Raw genomic sequence first — 20,396 nt, 5'->3', positions numbered from 1 at the left:
GATCTACCATGATGCTGAACCAGATACCCCGGTGGGCAGAGCTGGGAGAGACTAACTCCTCCCTGTTCGCCCACCCAGGTCTCGGTTATACAAGCCAGATCGGCCACCTCGTCCACAATCAAATCATGGACGAGGGAGGTTTTATTATGTACCGATCTGGCATTAAAGAGCAGCAACTGGAGATCTGAGAGTTGGCTGATAGGACAACCAACAACCCTGCGGGTATGAGAAGGACCAGAACGCGGCACAGCCACTACATGTCTGGGCCACGTTCTCCTAACTGGCACGTCCCTCTCATATCACCATACCTTCCTCTACCCGTCACTACGGCAATTGGGGCCCCCTCAGGTCTCCCCTCTTGATGATAAAATCTCTTCCCGAGGCACATGATAAACTATAAATACAAAAAACTCATATACATAAAAATACACATTCACTCACAACACCTGGCGTGCATTACTGAGACCTGGCTGGACGAGGCCTCGGCTCCTATACTTGAGGCCATGTGTCCAGCGGGTTTCCGATATGCACAGCAGCCGAGGATTGGTAGGCGGGGAGGGGGTGTGGCAGTTATTTATCGAGAGTCCTTGGTTTTCACCAGACCTCCTCTCCACGAGACCAAGTTTGTTGATTGTATGTACTGGAGGTTGGGACCAAAGGGCAGTTTAGGAATTCTGCTGATGTACCGCCCACCCCGCTGCACGGCAGACTCCCTGGCCGAGGTGCTCGAGGTGGTCGCGGCTGTATGGTTGTTTACCCCGAACTTATTGGTTTTGGGGGATTTCAACGTGCATGCCGAGGCCATTCTCACTGGAGCCCCTCAGGATTTCATTGAAACCATGACTTCATGGGAACTGCACCTAAGTAATATGGGTCCCACCCATGTAGCCGGCCATACCATTGACCTTGTATTTGTCGCGGGAGAGAAGGAAAGTGATCTGAAGATGGGGACTGTTTCTTCTAGCCCTGTGTCATGGTCAGATCACTACCTGGTGAAATTGGATCTCTCTGTGCCGCACACCCTCCGCAGGGGACAAGGACCTATTAGGATGGTCCGCCCCAGACGCATGATGGAGCCTATTGGATTCCTAAATGCGCTGGGTGATCTGGAGCTAACTGAAGGCCACCCGGTCGAAGCCCTGGTGATGGAGTGGAATAGGGAGATCACTAGGGCAATAGACCGGGTGGCACCGAAACGTCCTCTTCTCCTGAATAGAACTCAGACTGCACCCTGGTATACACCGCGGTTACGCAGTCTGAGGCAGGAAGTGAGACGACTAGAGCGCCGATGGCGGAAATCGTGCACTGATGGTGATCGGACACTGGTTAGAGCGGCAATAGCGGCCTACCAGCAGGCAACAAAGGCAGCAAAGAGGCAATTCTTTGCTGCCTCTATTGCGTCGGCAGAGTGCTGTCCCAGGAGGTTGTTCCAAGTGGTCCGAAGCCTGGTTGGTCCAGTAGCGCAGGAACCTATGGAACAATCAAAAGCCTCCTGTGACACATTTGTTAAACACTTTGCCGATAAAATCGAGCACCTAAAGGACAAGATTCCGTACGTCGTGGTTACAAGCAGGGGTCCAGAGGCGGCCAGTTGCAATCCGGTCTGCTGGGATTGGTTTCAGCCTCTTCTCTCTGATGAAGTGGACAAGGTGCTCTCTACTGTAAAACCAACCACTTGCTTACTTGATCCTTGCCCTTCATGGCTCGTTATGAGCTGTAAAGAGAGACTGGGCAATGGGATCAAGGCAATGGTAAATGCATCCTTGGAGGAGGGTGTAATGCCATTGCCCCTCAAGGAGGCAGTGATAAGACCTATTCTGAAAAAGCCCTCCTTGGATCCCCAAGATTTAAACAACTTTCGCCCAGTCTCCAGTTTACCATTCTTGGGCAAGGTAATTGAGCGTGTGGTGGCAAAGCAGCTACAGACACACTTGGAGGAAGCAGATTATTTAGATCCTTTCCAGTCGGGCTTCAGGACTGGACACGGAACTGAAACAGCCTTGGTCGCTCTGGTGGATGATATGAGGAGGGCGTTGGATAGGGGAGAACATACCTTCCTCGTCCCCCTGGACCTCTCAGCGGCTTTCGATACCGTCGACCACGGTATCCTGTTGAGTCGCCTGGAGGGACTGGGAATAGGAGGCACTGTTTTACAGTGGTTCCGTTCCTATCTCTCCGGTAGATATCAACGGGTAGTGTTGGGGGATGAGGTTTCAGACCCTTGGCCCCTCAACTGTGGTGTGCCACAGGGTTCTATCCTCTCTCCCATGCTATTTAACATTTATATGAAACTGCTGGGAGCCATCATCAGGAGTTTTGGGCTGCAGTGTCACCAATATGCGGATGACACGCAGCTCTATCTCTCATTTAAATCTTCACCAGAGTTGGCTGTGGATACCTTGTCCAAGTGCCTGGAGTCCATAAGTGGATGGATGGGAGAGAACAGGCTGAAGCTGAACCCCGATAAGACTGAGGTATTACTAGTGGGGGACAAGGGAAGGTTGGGTGATTTTGACCTGATACTTAATGGGGTGAGTTTGCCCCTGAAGGACCAGGTCCACAGTCTCGGGGTCATCTTGGACTCCCAGCTGTCTATGGAGGCTCAGGTTTCTGCAGTGAGCCAGGCAGCTTGGTACCAACTTCATCTAGTACTGAGGCTGCGACCCTATCTTCCCATACATCTGCTCCCACGAGTGATACATGCCCTGATCTCCTCTCAATTAGACTACTGTAATGCGCTCTACATGGGGTTACCCTTGAAGACGGTCCGGAAACTCCAGCAGGTACAAAACGCGGCGGCACGCTTAATAAAGCAGACCCGCAGCTGCGATCATATCACCCCAGTGTTGATTGATTTACACTGGTTGCCAGTTGTATACCGGGCCCAATTCAAGGTGTTGGTTTTAACCTTTAAAACTCTATACGGTTCCGGCCCAGTTTATCTGAAGGAGCACCTCCAGTATCACCAAATATGCCGCCAAACAAGATCAGCCTCACAGGACCTTCTCTCGGTCCCACCGACTAAGACAGCTAGGTTGGTGCGGACCAGGGAGAGGGCTTTTTCGATCGTGACCCCCACCCTCTGGAAATTACTTCCCTTTGACCTTCGGCATGCCCCTCCCTGTTGACTTTTTGCCGAGCCTTGAAGACCTGGCTCTTCAGGCAGGCCTATGGGATCTCTGGGGTGGGTTAGGTTTTACACTGTATTAATGTAAGATGGTCTTCAGATGAGATGTTATGATATTAATAATGTGATGATTATGTATATGAGCAGATTGTATTTTATATTGTATGTCGCCCAGAGTGTCTGTTCAGTCGGACAGATGGGCGTCTGCTAAATAAAATTTTATTATTATTATTATTATTATTATTATTATTATTATTATTATTATTATTATTATTATTATAACATACACTCATATAACACCCATTCATCCACTTCAAACCCACACAGAAGACACAGTCCTGTATTCTGTGCGCCCAAACGCCAGCTCTAAGACCGTTCTTCTTCCCATGTAAAACGCCACCTGGGGCCTGGTCCTGCAAGGTGCCCACGTGCAGAGCAGGAGCCCAAGAAGGAGAGAGCAGAGACACCAGCCAAGCAGCAGCAGCAAAGCAGGCAGATGGCTCTCCCTCCCGGTGATGGTCCTCTTCCCTTGCAGGCACTGGATCTCCCAAGCCCTCTCAGCCAGCCGGCTTATATATCCCCTCCAGAGAAGGGACAGGTGGAACAGTATCAGGCACAGCTGGCTGAGTACCTGGAGCCTGGTCCTGCAAGGTGCCCACGTGCAGAGCAGGAGCCCAAGAAGGAGAGAGCAGAGATGTTGGCCAAGCAGCAGCAGCAGCAGCAAAGCAGGCAGATGGCTCTCCCTCCCTGGGCGGTGATGGTCCTCTTCCCTTGCAGGCACTGGATCTCATATGGTAGGTTCTGCAGATTAAACAAGTAGGGTGATAAAATATACCCCTGTCTCACATCCTTTCCGATTGGGAACCAATCGGTTTCTCCATATTCTGTCCTTCCAGTAGCCTCTTGTCCAGATTATAGGTTGCGCATCAGGACAATCAGATGCTGTGGCACCCCCATTTCTTTTAAAGCATTCCATAGTTTTTCATGATCTACACAGTCAAAGGCTTTGCTGTAATCTATAAAACACAGTGTGATTTTCTTCTGAAATTCCTTGCTCCGTTCCATTATCCAGTGTATGTTTGCGATATGATCTCTGGTGCCTCTTCCCTTTCTAAATCCATCTTGGACATCTGGCATTTCTCGCTCCATATATGGTAAGAGCCTTTGTTGTAGATCTTGAGCATTACTTTACTTGCATGGGATATTAAGGCAATAGTATGATAATTACTGCATTCTCTGGGATCCCCTTTCTTTGGAATTGGGATATATATGGAACGCTTCCAGTCTGTCAGTGGCATCACTAGCAGGGTGCGGGGTGTGCGGACTGCACCCGGGTGACACCATGGGGGGGTGACACCCAGAGCCGCCCCGTCACAGGGCAGGGCGCCCACGCAGTTGCCCGGCAAAGGAGCTGAGAAGAGCTCCGGGTTGGCGTCAGAGCAGCCAACTCCTCCTTGGAGGCAGGCAAGGCGGGCAGGCAAGACCGGGAGCAGCATCGGCGGGTCGAGGGAGGCGCACCGGCATTCCCAGGCCTGCTTCTCCAGCTGGGTGCCCCTCTGGCACGCGCCCTCCCAGGGGCATGGGTGGCTGGCCTTGTGCGCACGCACATGCATGCACACGCTCAGCAGGACATTTGGGGGCTCACCAAGGAGTTACCGCACTGGGTGACACCAACCCACTGCAGTCTGTGGGCCATTGTTTAGTTTTCCATATTTCTTGACAAATTTTTGTCAAAATATGGACAGATTCAGTCTCAGGAGCTTGTAGCAACTCTATTGGTATGTCATCTGTTGCTGGTGATTTGTTTCTTCCAATTTTTTTAAGAACAGCTTTTATCCCACATTCTAAAATCTCTGGTTCTTCATCATATGGTTCCTCCGTGAATGAATCTGTCATCCTGACATCTCTTTGATAGAGTTCTTCAGTGTATTGCTTCTATCTTCCTTTTATTTAATCTCGGTCAGTCAGTTGATTATTCAGCTGTTGATTATTCAACATCCCTACTCATGGTTTAAATTTCCCTTTCATTTCTCTAATCTTTTGGAATAGGGCTCTTGGTCTTCCCTTTTTGTTGCATTCTATTTCTATATAATAACTATTGTAATAGTTCTTTGTCCCTACATACTAGTTGCTGTATTGTTGCATTTAGGGTTCTGACTGTTTCTATCTCCTTTTCCTTTTCCTTTCCTTCTCTCTTTAACCATTTAAAGAGTTTCTTCAGTCATCCATTGAGGTCTTTCTCTCTTTTTAATTAGAGGTATTGTCTTTTTGCATTCTTCCCTGATAATGCTCTGACTTCACTCCATAGTTCTTCTGGTTCTCTGTCAACTAAGTTTAAAACCTCAAATCTGTTCCTTATTTGATCTTTATATGCTTCTGGGGTGTTATTTAAATTGTATTTTGGCATTATGATCGCTTTGTTGTTGTTCTTTAGCTTTACTCTGATTTTCTATATGACCAGTTCATGATCTGTACCGCAGTCTGCTTCTGGTCTTGTTTTCGCAGAAAGTTTGGAACTTCTCCATCTTCTGCTACTAATTACATAATCAGTTTGATTCCTGTATTGACCATTTGGTGATGTCCACGTGTACAGTCATCTTTTCAGTTGCTCAAAAAATGTGCATCTCATGTACCTCTCATCTGTTGCCCTTCTTTGTGCTCTCTGTTTGTGAAGCAGTGGATGTAAGTCCAGAGGGCAAAGCAACGAATGGGCAGCAACCATAGCAGTGGTGAGGTGGCCACACTCACACAGCGAAGCCCACTGAGAGTATCATAATGCCCAAGGGTCCCCCAAAACCTGGAGCTTGGCATTGCTATTAAATTCTGTTGAATGTCACGTGTAACAACGCAACAATATTTTTAAAAATAAATAATTTGCTCTCACCTTTTTTTTTCTGAAACAGTTTTATCATCAGTAATGGTCATATGGAGAAAAAAGGCCTGCTAGAATTGAAAATTGAACACACTGACCAGATTCCGCCTACGCTGCTTAAGAACAAAGGACTCCATGTTGTGGAAGGAAGTAAAGGATTTTTAACTAGAGATATTCTTCAGCTTACAGATGTAGACAGTCCAGTAAAAAACCTCACATATATCATCACACAGTATCCACAATATGGACATTTATACATGAAAGAGACTATCATACACTGGGGCCAGTTTACACAGCTGGATGTGGATAATACAAAAGTGTACTACAAACATAATGGAGGGGCTGGACAAATTGATAAATTCTCATTTATAGCGACAGACAAAGTCAATCATGGATATTTGGTCAATGGACAATTGAGAGACAACCCCACAGAATTTGCAATACAGGTGAGTATGATTTGGAATACATTTCTTCTTTCTAAACATGGTAAATATTTCTTATAAATGCATCCACACCAGGTAACACAGTATTTTACCACCTGGGATGGAAAAGTTGAGAACAAACAAGTTGCTTGATATGGTAAATAGCTGCTTTCACCACAATGTATAATTTCACCAGCAAACTGCACTCCCAAGAAATAATCATGCGACATATTTATCCTATCACAAGTTGAGGTTGAAATTGGGCTCAAGACATCGGTCCAGAGTATCCCTTCTGTCCATGAATATAAGAAGAGCCAACTGGATCAGGCCAATGGCATGTTTAGTCCAGCATCCTATTCTCACAGTGGGCAACCAGATGCCCATGGGAAGCGCAAAAGAAGACCTGAGCACAATAACACTCTCCCCACTGTGAGGCATTCAGAGAAACACTGTATCCTACAGTGGAGGTAGAACATAGTTATTGTGGCTAGTTCATGAAAGGACTCAGTCAGCAAAAGCTCCCACTGGAAGAAGAGGGAGAGAGGCAATTTCCACAGATTCCTGCTTACCCTTGCAGCCTCAAGTACTAACTCCCATACTGTTCTGGAGGCTCCCCCAATCCTCCAGGGCAGATTTTCATAGAGCAAGGGGCTGCAGGGGGAAGGAGGAATCAGCTAAAGTCACCACCTCCCTCTTCGTCCTGCAGGAGTGTCCTGTGATTAGAGTTCTGCTTATGGGAAATCTGAATCCAAACCATTCTATTCTAACTGGGTCTGAAGCTAGGAGGACACAGCATAGGATAGAAATGGTAATCTAAGCAAACCAGTGTGGGCCCAACATAGAGTGAGCAGATACAAAGGAGGACAGGGTTTACACACCTTTAATAATAGCACAGAAGAGGGATTTGGGACAGGTTCAGTTTTCCTTATGCCACATCTGCCAAAATTGCATCTCCTAATAAGCCATTAAAGGTACAGGAGTTGTCTGGAGCACCCGATTACTCGAACCACAAACAGTCTTTTTGGAGTGTTACAGTGATCCTAATTGGAATCTACATCCATGGGATGGTTGGAGATGGATGTGAACATCCAAAACAACCCTCTAAATAGGTTACATGAGTTGGCTTTGATTTCTATGGAGTGAATATCTAAGTGCTTCAGTTTATTGGTGAAATTTAGCTCTGTGCCTTTAAACCTGCTCCTTGACATTGGGTACACAGTTAACTGCTTATTCAGGACTGAGAAGCTCAACATGTCTGGTAAATCAGCCTTGGTGGCCACCAGAGAGAGACACCTCTGGCAAAAGTTCAGAAATCAGTGTTTCAGAAAGATTGGTTTGACCAGTCTCATGTGAGAGTGTGTTTCTGACCAAATGCGGTCAAATTCTCAACGGCATTTAACTGATCCCTAACTAACTATGGTCTTAACTATGGTCAAACTCTCCAAAATCTCACTGGGCGATCAGGTTCAATCTATTTAGGTCTTTGCTTTTTGTGGTTTGCTGTTCCTGTTTTAGGGGTGTATTATTGAATAACCCAGTTTTGTCATGGCTTATTGAACAGTCTTCGGAGAAGCTTGCATTTTAAAATAGGCTTTTACATGTTAAAATGTGAAATGGGTATTTCTGTTTACTGTGAAAAGCTGCAATGTGTATAACTTGATCCTGTGCTTTTTTTTTTACTTTGTAGTAAACTCCACTGAGTTCAGTGGAATTTACTCCCAAGTAAGAGTCCAGCCAGTTGTAGAGTATCTTTTAAACTGTGACTAGCAAAACTGTCTTCATCTCGTATTGTAAGTCACATAATTTTAGAAGAATTGCTGGTTTTGGAACATAAGGAGTTAATGGGAAGTAGCTCCTAAATTGCATGTTTCTTAAAACTCATGGCCTGCTTTACTAATCAGTTGTCATAAGATGTCAGATAGAGAATCATCACTTAAGGATTGCAGAATGCAGTCAGTCAAGCAACTAATTGGTTGGACAGTGGCATGAAGGTGTATGTCCCAGAGAAGGGTGAATTATTAGAACAGGTGAAAAAAGTTTTGATAGATGAGTATCTCAGTTTTTTTTTTGTGTGTGTGTGTGTGTGTGTGTGTGTGTATATATATATATATATATATTCTTTGCAACTTGTCCCACTCCTCACATCATTTCCTCAGTCAACAACGCTGGCCGTCCATCATAATGCAGCCTCTGACTCTATCTTCCCTCCCCTTTTCTGGTCGTCCCAAAACATCATCACCAAGAATTCCAGTAATGTGCCCTGTGAAATCTGTCAGAAATTTCACCAGCTTTCCAGCCCTTCCCAAACTACTCCTCATCATCATATTTATATCCTGCCCTCCTCCCAGAAGGAGCCCAGGGCAGCAAACAGGCGATAAAACACTAAAAACACCCTATAAAACATATATCCTATTAATTCCTCCTCTTCTATTTTAGTGTCTGTCCACCATTTTCAGATGGCATTCCTTTCTTTCAGAATAACTGCATAGAATGTATACAATCTGTATATGATTTTGGTTTTGCATCTTATATGATTTGTTTTGCAAACACATCAAAATTGAGGTGCCATTTAAAGCCATTTCCCAGTGTACCGGATACATGATAGCTCATTTGAAACCTTAGAGTCCATATAGCTACTAACATTGTAAGTGGGGAATGCAGGGGATAGATTTCATGGAATCCTACAACTATAAGGAACTCCATGTTGCTTCTGAGTTCTCCAAACTGTAATGTTTATCCAAACTGTAATGTAATGCTGCAGGGATGAGACTCTGCTGGGACCATCAAGGGGCAAGCTTTTCCACCTGCCTTGCCCCACCCCTCTGCCTGGACCTTATCAGGAGGAGCTGCAGGCTGAGAGGTGCTGCTGCAGGGATGAGACTGTGCTGGGACCATCAAGAGGCAAGCTTTTCCACCTGCCTTGCCCCTCACCCCTGCTCTTAGTGACATTTTTCTGGGGACTATCCTTTACCAGGAAGATGAATGCTTTTGGTTTGCTGTTCTTGTTTTTTAGAAATGTTAGCATTTTGTTAGTTTGATTTTTTGTGTGTGTAGATTGTATTGTTTTTATTTGTATTTTGTATTTGTATTTGTGTGTAAGCCGCCTTGGGGGCCTATTTGGCCGAAAGGGGGCCTAGAAATAAAATGTAACATAACATTATTATTATTATTATTATTATTATTATTATTATTATTATGTAGCAGATAATAGCAAAATTAAGTATATGATGAGCAAGGGTGTCTGAATTTTCATGCAACTGACTTAATTATTAAATGGAACAAAATGCAGTTTCAAGCCTCGTGTGTAATATTCAAGTTGAACACGTTGTCTAAATTAGGGGTTGGGGAATTTGTGGTCCTTCAGATCTTATTGGGGTAGAAATCCCATCATCCTTGACCATTAGCCATGCTGTTTGGGACTAATGGGATTTGTAGTCCAACAATATTTGGAGAGCCATAAGTTAGTTAGCTCTAGTATAAATAAGCAACACAAGGTCTCCCTTTTGCCATTATTTTATTCCTTATGTGTCCTCTTAACAGGTAGAATGCCAAGATAAAATAGCTCCAAAGCTCATAGTAAAGGCAAGCCCAACCACCATACACAATCTGAAAGATGGGAGGTTTGCAATACCCATCACAGTTCACAACCTGAAAGTCACGGATGCTGATAGTAGAGATGAGGAGCTCATCTTCAGTGTTCGGCGGCATCCCTTCTTTGGATATCTTGAAAATTCAAGAGCAGGTATTTTATTTCTTTAAACTCTAAAAAGTAAATTCCTGAAATTCATGGGTGAGTTTTATTGCTTACAGAATCATTTTATGTAATGTAGGCTGCAGTCCTATGCACATTTACACGGGAGTAGGTCTCATTCAACTTAATAGGACTTACTACTGAACAGACAGGAACAGGATCAAGGGTGGTCCAAGTCATTTTGTTGCCTGAGGTGGACAACATGACACATTCCTCTATTCCATGTACAAAAGGTGTCTAGATTGGCAGTTGAATTGTTCTTCGACAATAGCAACAGGACATTGTTCTTTACTGCAACTGAGCGGACATACTAGCTTAGGGGGTGCAGGGCAGACCATGTGGCACACAAAGCTCTGTTCACTCCACACCCCACAGCATCTTCTACTCTGTCTCATGGTAGGGCTGGCTCAGCGTAGGATTGAATTGCATGAAGTGTGGCTCTCCAGTTAATCCTGTGTTTTCAAGGTGGCCTCAACAGGTTGTCCAGATCAGACTCCATATGGTGGCCATAGTTAAGAAAATGGGATGGGGGAGGCACAACCGAAAAGCAAAGGTGTGTGTATGTTAAATCTCAAACATGTGCCAAGAAAAGTTGCCGAACATATTTTGATAAAAACTTTGTTGGAGCAACTACAAATCTCACCAAAAAAAGACTCATTTATAGTTTTAATGCAGAGCAATCCTATACTCCAGTTATGCCAGGAGAGGAGATACACCACTACTACACTGACACAATATCCTCCCTACTTGCCCAGACCAGAACAGGATGTTGGAAAAACACTGCTTCAAGAAGCACAGAGCAGAGCAACAACATGCACAACCCAGTGGCTATGGCAACAGCACTGATGCCCACACACCATGGACTGGTGGCTCCTCAGTTGTAACAATGTCATAAACATAACATGGCAATGTTGCAGAGATGACATAGGACATCCCCACATGGACGATAACACGCTGCATGGATGGATAACCTGAGTCCTGCATGGGCCAACCAGCCCTTTTAGCACACCCCTTTTCCTGGTGACACATATGACCAATTCCCTTCCCCTGTTATTTCACCTGATAATCCAGCCCTTCTGAATAGCAGTCCAGTAGAACTCATCCCTCTCCTCTGCAGCTAACGTCATACCATCCCTCTCCCTCCCCTGCGGCCCTCATGCCCATCTAAATCTGCTCTACAGGCCACCCAACTCTTTGGATCAGATCTAATGGGGTGGGGTACGGGGGGGGATTTCCAAAAATTGCTCCCCTCGTTTCACTGATAGAAGCTTTACTGTCAACGGAGTGACACTGTTGGATACGACCCCATGCGCTCATCTAATCTGTTAAAAAGCCAGTTTTGCTAGTGGTGGTGATACCTTGCTAGTGTAATGAGTTTCACAGCTGACCTGTTTTGTGTGGAGAATTTGCTTTGGTTTATCTTGAACTTCAGTGGATAGCCGCACCCTTGTGTTGTTTTGAGGAACAGTGAACACTCACTCTGTAGCTTTCATTATCTCACAAATCTTGATCTTGTTCCTCTCACCTCATTTCAGCCATCTTTTTCTTTTCTTTTTCACTACTACACAATTTAACTATTTAAGAAAAGCATAGTTTGGAAAATGAAAGCTCCATTTAGAGCAGGGATGCAGACCTCCTGATGTTACTGGACTACAACTCCCTCCATCCCTGACCATGGCCATGCAGGCTGTAGCCAGCCTTGTTGTGTGGGGCAGCCACATTTCTAGGTGGGGCAGTTTTGGGTAGAGGTGTATAGCGTCAGACAAACCCCACAGACACACTGGTGGAAAGGATGTGAATTACTTACGTAATTATAGAATGATGGGATCATGAAAAATCCACCCTCAGTCAAGGAAAGTCTTGAGTAAAGATGGGATCTGCTGTGTTCCTTCACTTTAGTCGTAAGTCTGCCCCCCTCCAGGCATTATATATCTGCGTTCATTTATCTGTGCTTCCTTCTGCTTCAGTCCAATCCTTATAGATTGGACTGTTGCAATTTTAGCAGATAAAATTATCAATATTCCCATCAATATTTATTATTGTCTTTTGATTACTATCAATCTTTATTCACATTTGTTAAAAACTTTAAAGGTAAGACAGAGAGACAAGAGGACTTAATACTGTAATGTTAGCAGCATACAATTCTTTTCCATGGGCAGACAGACTCCAACTGTGCTTAGCTGCCCCTGTAAGTAAAAAAAGGGTTCAGAATACAACAGTCAATGAATTCTAATGCCTAACATCAACACCACATTTATAGAATTAAAGAAGAATACACATTTCAAAATTTACATAGTAGGTTAAGATAAAAACAATCAATCACATTATCAATATTTAGGGAATGGATTCTGAAAGTATTAGTCACCAGTTGAAAATCCAATCTGCAGAGAGAGAATGTCAGATATAATGGATAATTCCCTGTTAATCCAAATTCTGCAGGATCCTCGCTCGTCCCTAGTCTTGGGTGAGCAGACTTTTGAGAGCTCTTCCACATGAGGTTTTTGTTGTGCACTCACGCTGCCTTCTTCACTGTTTTTTCCAGAAGTTCCTATTCTTAAATTGCTCTTTAAAACAAGCTATAATTCTTTAAATGGAAGCTGTCATTGTCTGTCATTTCACAAATTAAAAAGACAATTTTCCAAAATAAAACAAAATCCTGGTACTACAGGACTGGGCTGATGGGAGTTAAAACTCCAGCAGTGTCTAGAGGACCACACATTCCTCAGCCTGTTATATAGATAAATTCTAGTATGAGAAAGAAAAATAGACCCATTCCTTCAAAACTGACGACTATTTCATCTGTCTGCTGATTTTGTGTGCTTCTTTTTCCATTTGTGCACACAGTGATCAGGTTGAGTGACTCCATCACCAAGAGCGCATATCACCAGTATTAATGCCATAGATGTGGAAATGCCTACATCCTTCATCATGTATTAATTGGATGTTTACCGTTCTTGTTATTATCATGTGTATAAAGTTGCGAATAAGCCTGCAAAATGCTTGTCTTAAGTAAAGGATGGGGAACCTGTGGCCCTCTAGATGTTGTTAGACTCTAGCTCCCATCATCCCCAGCCGGATAGCCAGTGATCAGGGTTGATGGGAGTTGTGGTCCTGACGCCATCTGGAGGGCCACAGGTTCTCCATCTCTCTGTTCAGTGGTGTCTGTGTTCTGCCAGTTCTGCATAAGTTCTGTTGGGGCAGGTTAAAGCATGACAGATTTTTTTTAAAAAATACTCTCACTTCATGTCTCCTCTGTATTAGATTAATAAAGGTTTGTGTGTGCTTTTTACATGTGTTCAGGCTTTACATGCAAGGAAAAATTGTTTGAATTGGCAAAAATGCAGACCTCACCTTTATATATCGGCGTGGGAAAACTGAGCCTACTATTGTTCTATAAAAACATAATTCACATATGAGTCTGGGTCCATTTACATTTAAGTTAAATGCGTAAGAGACTACATTGTTTCCAACCAGCATGGCAATTATATGACTCACCGTTTATCTAATAAAGCAATTAACATTTGCCAGCCTCTGCAGCCTAGAACATTGTCTTAAAACATTTGTTTGAAAAGTTGCCTTGTCTCAACTGTCATTTTTAACATGATGGAAATAATTATCTGGAATAAGGTTAGACAGCTTTAAAATGATTGTAGTTTCAAAGAGTTTGGAGTCATAGCTGAACAGCTTATTGTGAAGGCAAGACAGATTGTTTTTAAAAGGTACTGTTGACCACCCTGTATAGAAAAATACTTATGTACTTTATACTGTTGCACACATTCTCTCCCTCTGCTACAGGCAGTTTTCTCCAAAACTCTTTTACACAAGATGACTTAAACCAGCATAACATTCAGTACATCATAAATCCCTCCAATGAAGCAACTTTAGATAGTTTTGAATATGAAGCTTCAGATGCAGTGGGCAACACAGTAGTTCCAGAGATGTAAGTATAAAGAACCAGAGGCTGTGTATTTAATAAGAAAATGTTTCTAAATTTATTTACTTTCTTATTTATTTCATTTATATCTCACATTTCCTACAAGGAGCTCAAGGTGGCTGTCATACACTATTCCCTCCCTCCCCCCATTTAATCCTCCCAACAACCCTGTGAGATAGGTTATGCTGAGAGATGGTGACTGGCCCAAGACAACTCAGTGAACATCATTTCTTGAGTAAAGATTTGAATCCCTGTTCTCCCAGGTCTAATTCCGATACTCAGACCGCTACATTACACTATATCTATCCTTGCAGTTTTACTGTGGTTCAGCATTTAACAAGGAACGGAAAAATGATTCAGGATACATACATACAACTCTGAGTGTTAGCACTGTGCCAAAAAGAACTGGTTGATTCTGTGGTATACTCTTCATTTGGAAGGTTTTGTGCTTTTGGTTTGTGGTCTCCAGTAGGAATTTGCTCATATATCAATATAAACTGAGCAAAGCAAAGGGAAAAGCAAAAGTGTTAACTCTTTTTGTGACCCTTTTCCCCATATTCTAGCAAGAGGCAAGACTGTGAAGAAGTGCTGGCCACATTTGTTTTTGGGGGGTTGCAGGGGAGGGAGACAAGGTATAGGATGGGGAACTAAAGATGTGAAATGACAACAAGAGGCAGAGTTGATGAAAGAAATGTTTTTGTAGTAGACAAAACCAGAGCTTGGAAGTAATTTGTTACAAGTAACGAATTACTTGTAATTTATTACTTTTTTGAGGAATGAGTGGGTAATTCCTTTACATTTTGATTGTGATAGGAGTAATTTTATTACTGTTGTGGAGTAATTGTAATGTTTCCACCATTACTCTTGGGCATTACTTGGGGGGGAGCAGGGAAAGTCTTCTGCTCCTCTGGTTTGTGGATGAAAACCACGTGCCTCAAAGTGGGCTTCTGTGTAGCATTGCTCTTCCTTCATGCTCCGTGGGTGGGTAGGAGGTGATGAGGGAGGAGGTGGTGAGTGAGACGGGTGGAGTGGAGAAAACAATGGATGGTGGTGAAGAATGGAGTGGAGGGAGAAAGGAGCTGGAGGGCAAGAACATGGATAAAGGAGGAGAACGAGGCAGCAGCAGAATGGAGATAAAGAACTGTGGAGGTGAAAAATGACAACGTGTGTGTGTGTGTGTGTGTGTGTGTGTGTGTGTGTGTGTGTGTGTGTGAATACTGTGTTTGCAATTGGCACACAAAGTGGCCTCCACCACCCTCTCTGGCTACTGTGCTGCATTTGCAGTATTTTAACTTTTTTGCATCTCAGGGGAAAATGTTTGCTTGAGTGAGTGTCCCTTAGTTGGTGGCAGAGCAGGGTCTAGGAGGTGGTTAAGTGAGAGAGATTATGCTGGCTGGCTGAGTGAGGAAGGGTTTGCACTTGGTTTGACGTGCAAAGATCTGAGTAGTGGCCTCAGCCTCCCTCCCCACCACCCTTACCAGCGGAGAGACCACCATTGCTATCTTATGAATAAAAATAATTATTCTACTACCTATGTATGTGTTTATTTTTAATGTTGTTCTAGGCTACTTAGATGTGCAGCAGCCAAGGCCAGCACCTTGTAGGTGTTTTTTTTAAATAAATAAATAACTGAAATGTAATTGTAGTGATTACTTTTGAGAAAAAGTAAAGTAATCAGTTACATTAAGAGCAATTGTAATCGTAACAGTAATTACTACATTTTTGGGCCATGTAATTGTAACTGTAATTTATTACTTTTTAAAAGTAATCTTCCAAGCTCTGGACAAAAGAATAACAGTGATTTACGGTGCTTCCAGACAGGGGCTTAATATTGCAAATCGGTTGTTGGGATATTGCCATTGACAAAGAGGGTTCCTCCCCCCCCCAATATTGGATTTCCCATGGAAAGGGTTTTTGTTATGTTGCCTTCAAGTCGATTATGACTTATGGCGACCCTATGAATGGGCAAGCTCCATGTTATAAACCACCCTGTTCAGATCTTGTAAGTTCAGTTCTGTGGCTTCCTTTATAGAATCAATCCATCTCTTGTTTGGCCTTCCTCATTTTCTACTCCCTTCTGTTTTTTCCAGCATTATGGTCTTTTCTAGTGATTCATGTCTTCTCATGATGTGTCCAAAGTATGATAACCTCAGTTTCATCATTTTAGCTTTTAGTGATAGTTCTGGTTTAATTTGTTCCAACACCCAAATATTTGTCTTTTTCGCCATCCATGGTATGCGCAAAGCTCTCCTCCAACACCACATTTCAAAGGAGTTGATTTTTCTCTTATCTGCTTTTTTCACTGTCCAACTTTCACATCCATACATAGAATTTTAAATGGGGGAAGGGGAAATACAGGCTGGCTGCTGATGACATAATTTGGACTCTGTCAGAAATGTATTATACAGCCACAAGAGTGGCTGTGTACTATAGCCAGCCTGGGTTTTTCACATTCCACAATGTTAAATTGAAAATACAGTCCATTTCCATTTTCAAACATGATTACACAGAAATAAATCCCATTGAACTCAAAAAGTATGCAAATGATCAAGCCCACCCTCCCTTCTCCTCCCTCCTATCCCTCCTCTTGCCCCTTCCCTCCCCCTTCCTTTGCCCCTCCCTACCCATCCCCATCCCCTTCTAATCCCCTCCTTCCCCTTCCCCCTCCTCCTTCTCCCCTTCCTCATCCCCATGGTCAGTTTTACCTGTCTTAAGCATGATTGCGTGGAAGTAAATGCCATTGAACTCTATAAGCATGCAAATTATCAAACCTGCCCTCCCCTCCCCCTTCCTTCGTCCGTCTCCAATATGCTCCTCCCCCTCCCCCATGGTCAGTTTTTCCTATCCTAACCATGATTGCATAGGATTAAATCCCATTGAACTCAATAAGCATGCAAATGATCAGACTTGCTTTCCTCCTCCTTCCCCTCTTCTCTCCCTTCCTCCTCGCCTTCCCTCTTCCTTCTTTCTCCTCCCCTGCCCACTCCAGCCCTCGCTCCCTCCCCCCAGTCACTTTTATCTATCCTAACCATGATTCCACAGGAGTAAATCGCACTGAATTCAATAAACATGCAAATGATCTAACCTGTCCTTCTCCTCCCCTCCCCATCCTGCCTGCTCCCATCCCAGTCCTCCCCTCTGCATTTCCTCCCCTCCCTCCTCCTCCTCCTCCCCTCCCCATCCCCTGTGGTCAGTTTCACCTATCCTAAGCATGATTGCAGGGGAGTAAATCCCACTGAACTCAGTAAGCATGCAAATGATCAATCCACTCTTAGCAAACTTGCACAGGATCCCATTTCTTACCTGCCAGATTAAAAAGCAGGGAAATTCACTAATAGGCAAAAAAACCTTGTGGTTTAAGAACATACCTATAGCCAAGAGATATTTCTATCAAAATTTAAAAAGCAGGGAAATTGGGCAGCTGTAGTGAATGCACCAGGGCAGCAGGAGACCTGATCTCCTCTCTGAGATATTGGACTGCAAATTTGTCAAAATGCAAACACAATTTGGGTTGGTCTTTCACAGTCCAATCCACTTCTTGTGTAGCTTGGAAGAATTTGGTAACATGTGCCTCTGAGCATATGGTGAGTGGTGGCAACACCTGCAATCAGCCCAAATAATAGAAAGAAGACATGTGCTGTGCTGATCTTGTTTTAGCAGGGAGGAAGCAACCTTTATAAAAAAGTTGATATAGTTCACATGGTCACTTTAAATATGTCTGATTTACTTTGCAATTTTAGTGAAGTTTCCTATATGAAATCATTTTCTTTTGTTTCTGTTTCTGTGAAGATGTGAAGTACAGCAACACTGCAAAATTTACACTAAAAAAACCTTCAAAAATAATTGTGGAACTATTTATTTATTTATTACATTTGTATACCGTCCCATAGCCGAAGCTCTCTTGGCAGTTTACAACAAATAATGGCACTGACTTCTGCAGAATAGTCTCCAGTGGACCTGAGGAGTGTCTCAGTCACAAGATAAAACAGTGGGAGGTGAAATATATTCTAGCAAAATTCGAGGTGTGCTCTATACTTTTAATTGACCATGCTCACCTTGCCTTAGATAAAGTGGTTTAAACATAGTAGGCTGAAAACATGCATCCTCTTTTTTCCAACAGCTAGAGTCATTGCTGAAGTAGCAACATATTGGAATCAGTCTGATTTTACATCAGACTGCAATTTCAGATTCCAATGTTAATGCACCCAAAATAGAAATAGAACATAACCTCCAGTTTGAAACACAAAAGGCTGTCTTCCCCATCATATGACACTGACCAATAAAAAGGCTTTGAAATTAATAAAAATAAATTTGACACAGATTTCTAAGATGAATAATGAGGGAAATAAAATTTTCTAGTTTAGATTCTCTATAGAAACATTAGTAACACAGGAAAGAAGCAAAGTAAGAAGAACACCAACAAATATACAAAAATATAATTCTCCATCTTTGGAGACGGCAGGTGTTGCCACCACTCACCATATGCTCAGCGGCACGTTACCAAATTCTTCCAAGCTACACAGCAAGTGGATTGGACTGTGAAAGACCAACCCAAATTGTGTTTGCATTTTTACAAATTTGTAGGGCAATACAATATCTCAGAGAGGAGGTCAGGTCTCTATAGCTGCCCAATTTCCCTGCTTTTTAAAGTTTGATAGAAATATCTCTTGGCTATAGGTATGTTCTTAAACCGCAAGGTGTTTTGTCTATTAGTGAATTTATTTATTATAATGCATCGCACGTATCCCTGCCATGAGCCAAGATGGCGGCAGAGGCTTCAGCCCCTTAGGGAAACCTCTGCTGCCATCTTGGTTAAGGGCAGCACTGCACTCGCAGCCACAAACAGCCGAGAAAGATAGGTTGAAGCAAGGGAATGGCGGGGGCTCCAAAGCTTGCTGTGCAATCTGCGGCAGCAATCCTGCCGCGAATCGTGGAAAGGGAGCACCGGAGCAGGCTTGTGCCCAAGGACCCTGGGATATCTGGGGCCAGCCCTGGGCAGGTGAATTCATGTTAATGTCAAAGTTAATTAATTTTAAAGATCAGATGCACTGTTTTTGCTGTGTTGCAGACATAACATGATGAGTGCTATAGTCCATACTGGGCCTTTTTTGTCTAATCCGTTGGTAAGGAGTGGGCAGCAAGGATATGTAGTCTCTCTGCAGTGAAGGCAAACTTGTTTTACCAGGTTCACTTACAAAAACTCCTGATTCTGCAGTACAATATGCAACCAAGAAAATGTTTGGACATACGTTTAATACATATTTACATTTTAACATCTCTGTTGTAAAAATAAGAATAAAAATTACATTGCTGCAGAACAATGGTTTTAAATCCTGGCAAGGTACAGTTTTACTGCTTCTAAAGCAACTCAGAAATGACTAGGAGGCTGTATTTCAAGTGGATGGAACATACTTTGCATTAGGAAATGAAGTCTGGAAGCCACACTTTCAGCCTGTTCATTGCTTGTTGCTGCTGTTGTTATTTATTAAAGTCTCAAAGAATAAGTAAAGCATTACCATGGCATCTTAAATCTGCACTTGTTCATATATCAGTGGATGAATATATGATAGGAAAAAATCTGGAGAGAGAAATGCATAAATACTGAAAGTAAATAAAGAGCTCCACAGCCTGGGGAGGAAGGGAGTAGCTTGGGCACCTGAAAGATGTTTTAAATACCTAAAAGATTGTCTCAACTGATACACCCCAACTGATCACAACATTCTGCAAGATATCAGGAAATCCACCTTTAGTATGGCTCAGGCTCTCTCTGTTAGGGTTGCCAGGTCAGAAGCATTCCAAACCTTGAAATTTTGGGGGCGGGCCCGAGTGATGTCTTAGGAGCATGTCTGAGTGATGTCATGAGGGTGGGTCCAAGTGATGTCATGAGGGTGGGCCTGAGTGATGTCAGGGGGGCAGGCTCGAGTGATGTTATTAAGAATTATATATTAAGCATCAACCACAGTTGCTTGGCGCATACAATTTAAACAAAAACATTTCTCTGATTAGAAATTAAGATAGAAATCTTAGCTAGAAAGATGGAGCCTGGGTAGGGAACATCTAATCTAGCCAACGTGCTTCGGGCAAAAAAGGTTTTAAGTGTTCTCAGGCTAGGCCAGTCCCCAGAAGGCCATTGTAGGAAGAAAGGACCCTAGTGTTGTAGAGATGTTACATGGGAGCACTTAGGAGTAAAGATGGATGCCCCTGAATGCTGCAAGTCTAATCACACTTTCTAAGGGACTAAGCCCCATAGAACTCAATAGGACTTACTTCTCAGTAGATATGGTTTGGAT

General features: G+C 43.4%; 1 protein-coding gene across 7 annotated transcripts in view; it reads left to right on the top strand.

Moving 5' to 3' along the window:
• The window catches only part of LOC133387765 (FRAS1-related extracellular matrix protein 1-like), a 197,706-nt gene that overhangs the window by 144,608 nt on the left and 32,702 nt on the right, over window positions 1-20,396 (top strand). For 5 of the 7 annotated variants that reach the window (XR_009763554.1, XM_061633224.1, XM_061633227.1 and 2 more), the window contains 3 exons: window positions 6,031-6,445; window positions 9,962-10,163; window positions 13,968-14,112. Coding sequence is in view for 4 of the 7 variants with exons in the window: in XM_061633224.1 (XP_061489208.1) it covers window positions 6,031-6,445; window positions 9,962-10,163; window positions 13,968-14,112 (762 nt within the window). In the remaining 3 variants the exon portion in view is untranslated. Of the gene's footprint in view, window positions 1-6,030; window positions 6,446-9,961; window positions 10,164-13,967; window positions 14,113-20,396 lie in introns of those variants that run through there. The other 2 variants (XR_009763555.1, XM_061633228.1) reach the window with 1 other exon arrangement.

This window comes from Rhineura floridana, chromosome 6 (assembly GCF_030035675.1).
Source record: "Rhineura floridana isolate rRhiFlo1 chromosome 6, rRhiFlo1.hap2, whole genome shotgun sequence".
Classification (NCBI taxonomy): domain Eukaryota; kingdom Metazoa; phylum Chordata; class Lepidosauria; order Squamata; family Rhineuridae; genus Rhineura; species Rhineura floridana.
Note: the sequence above shows the minus strand (reverse complement) of the source record. Positions and strands in the feature narration are given on the sequence as shown.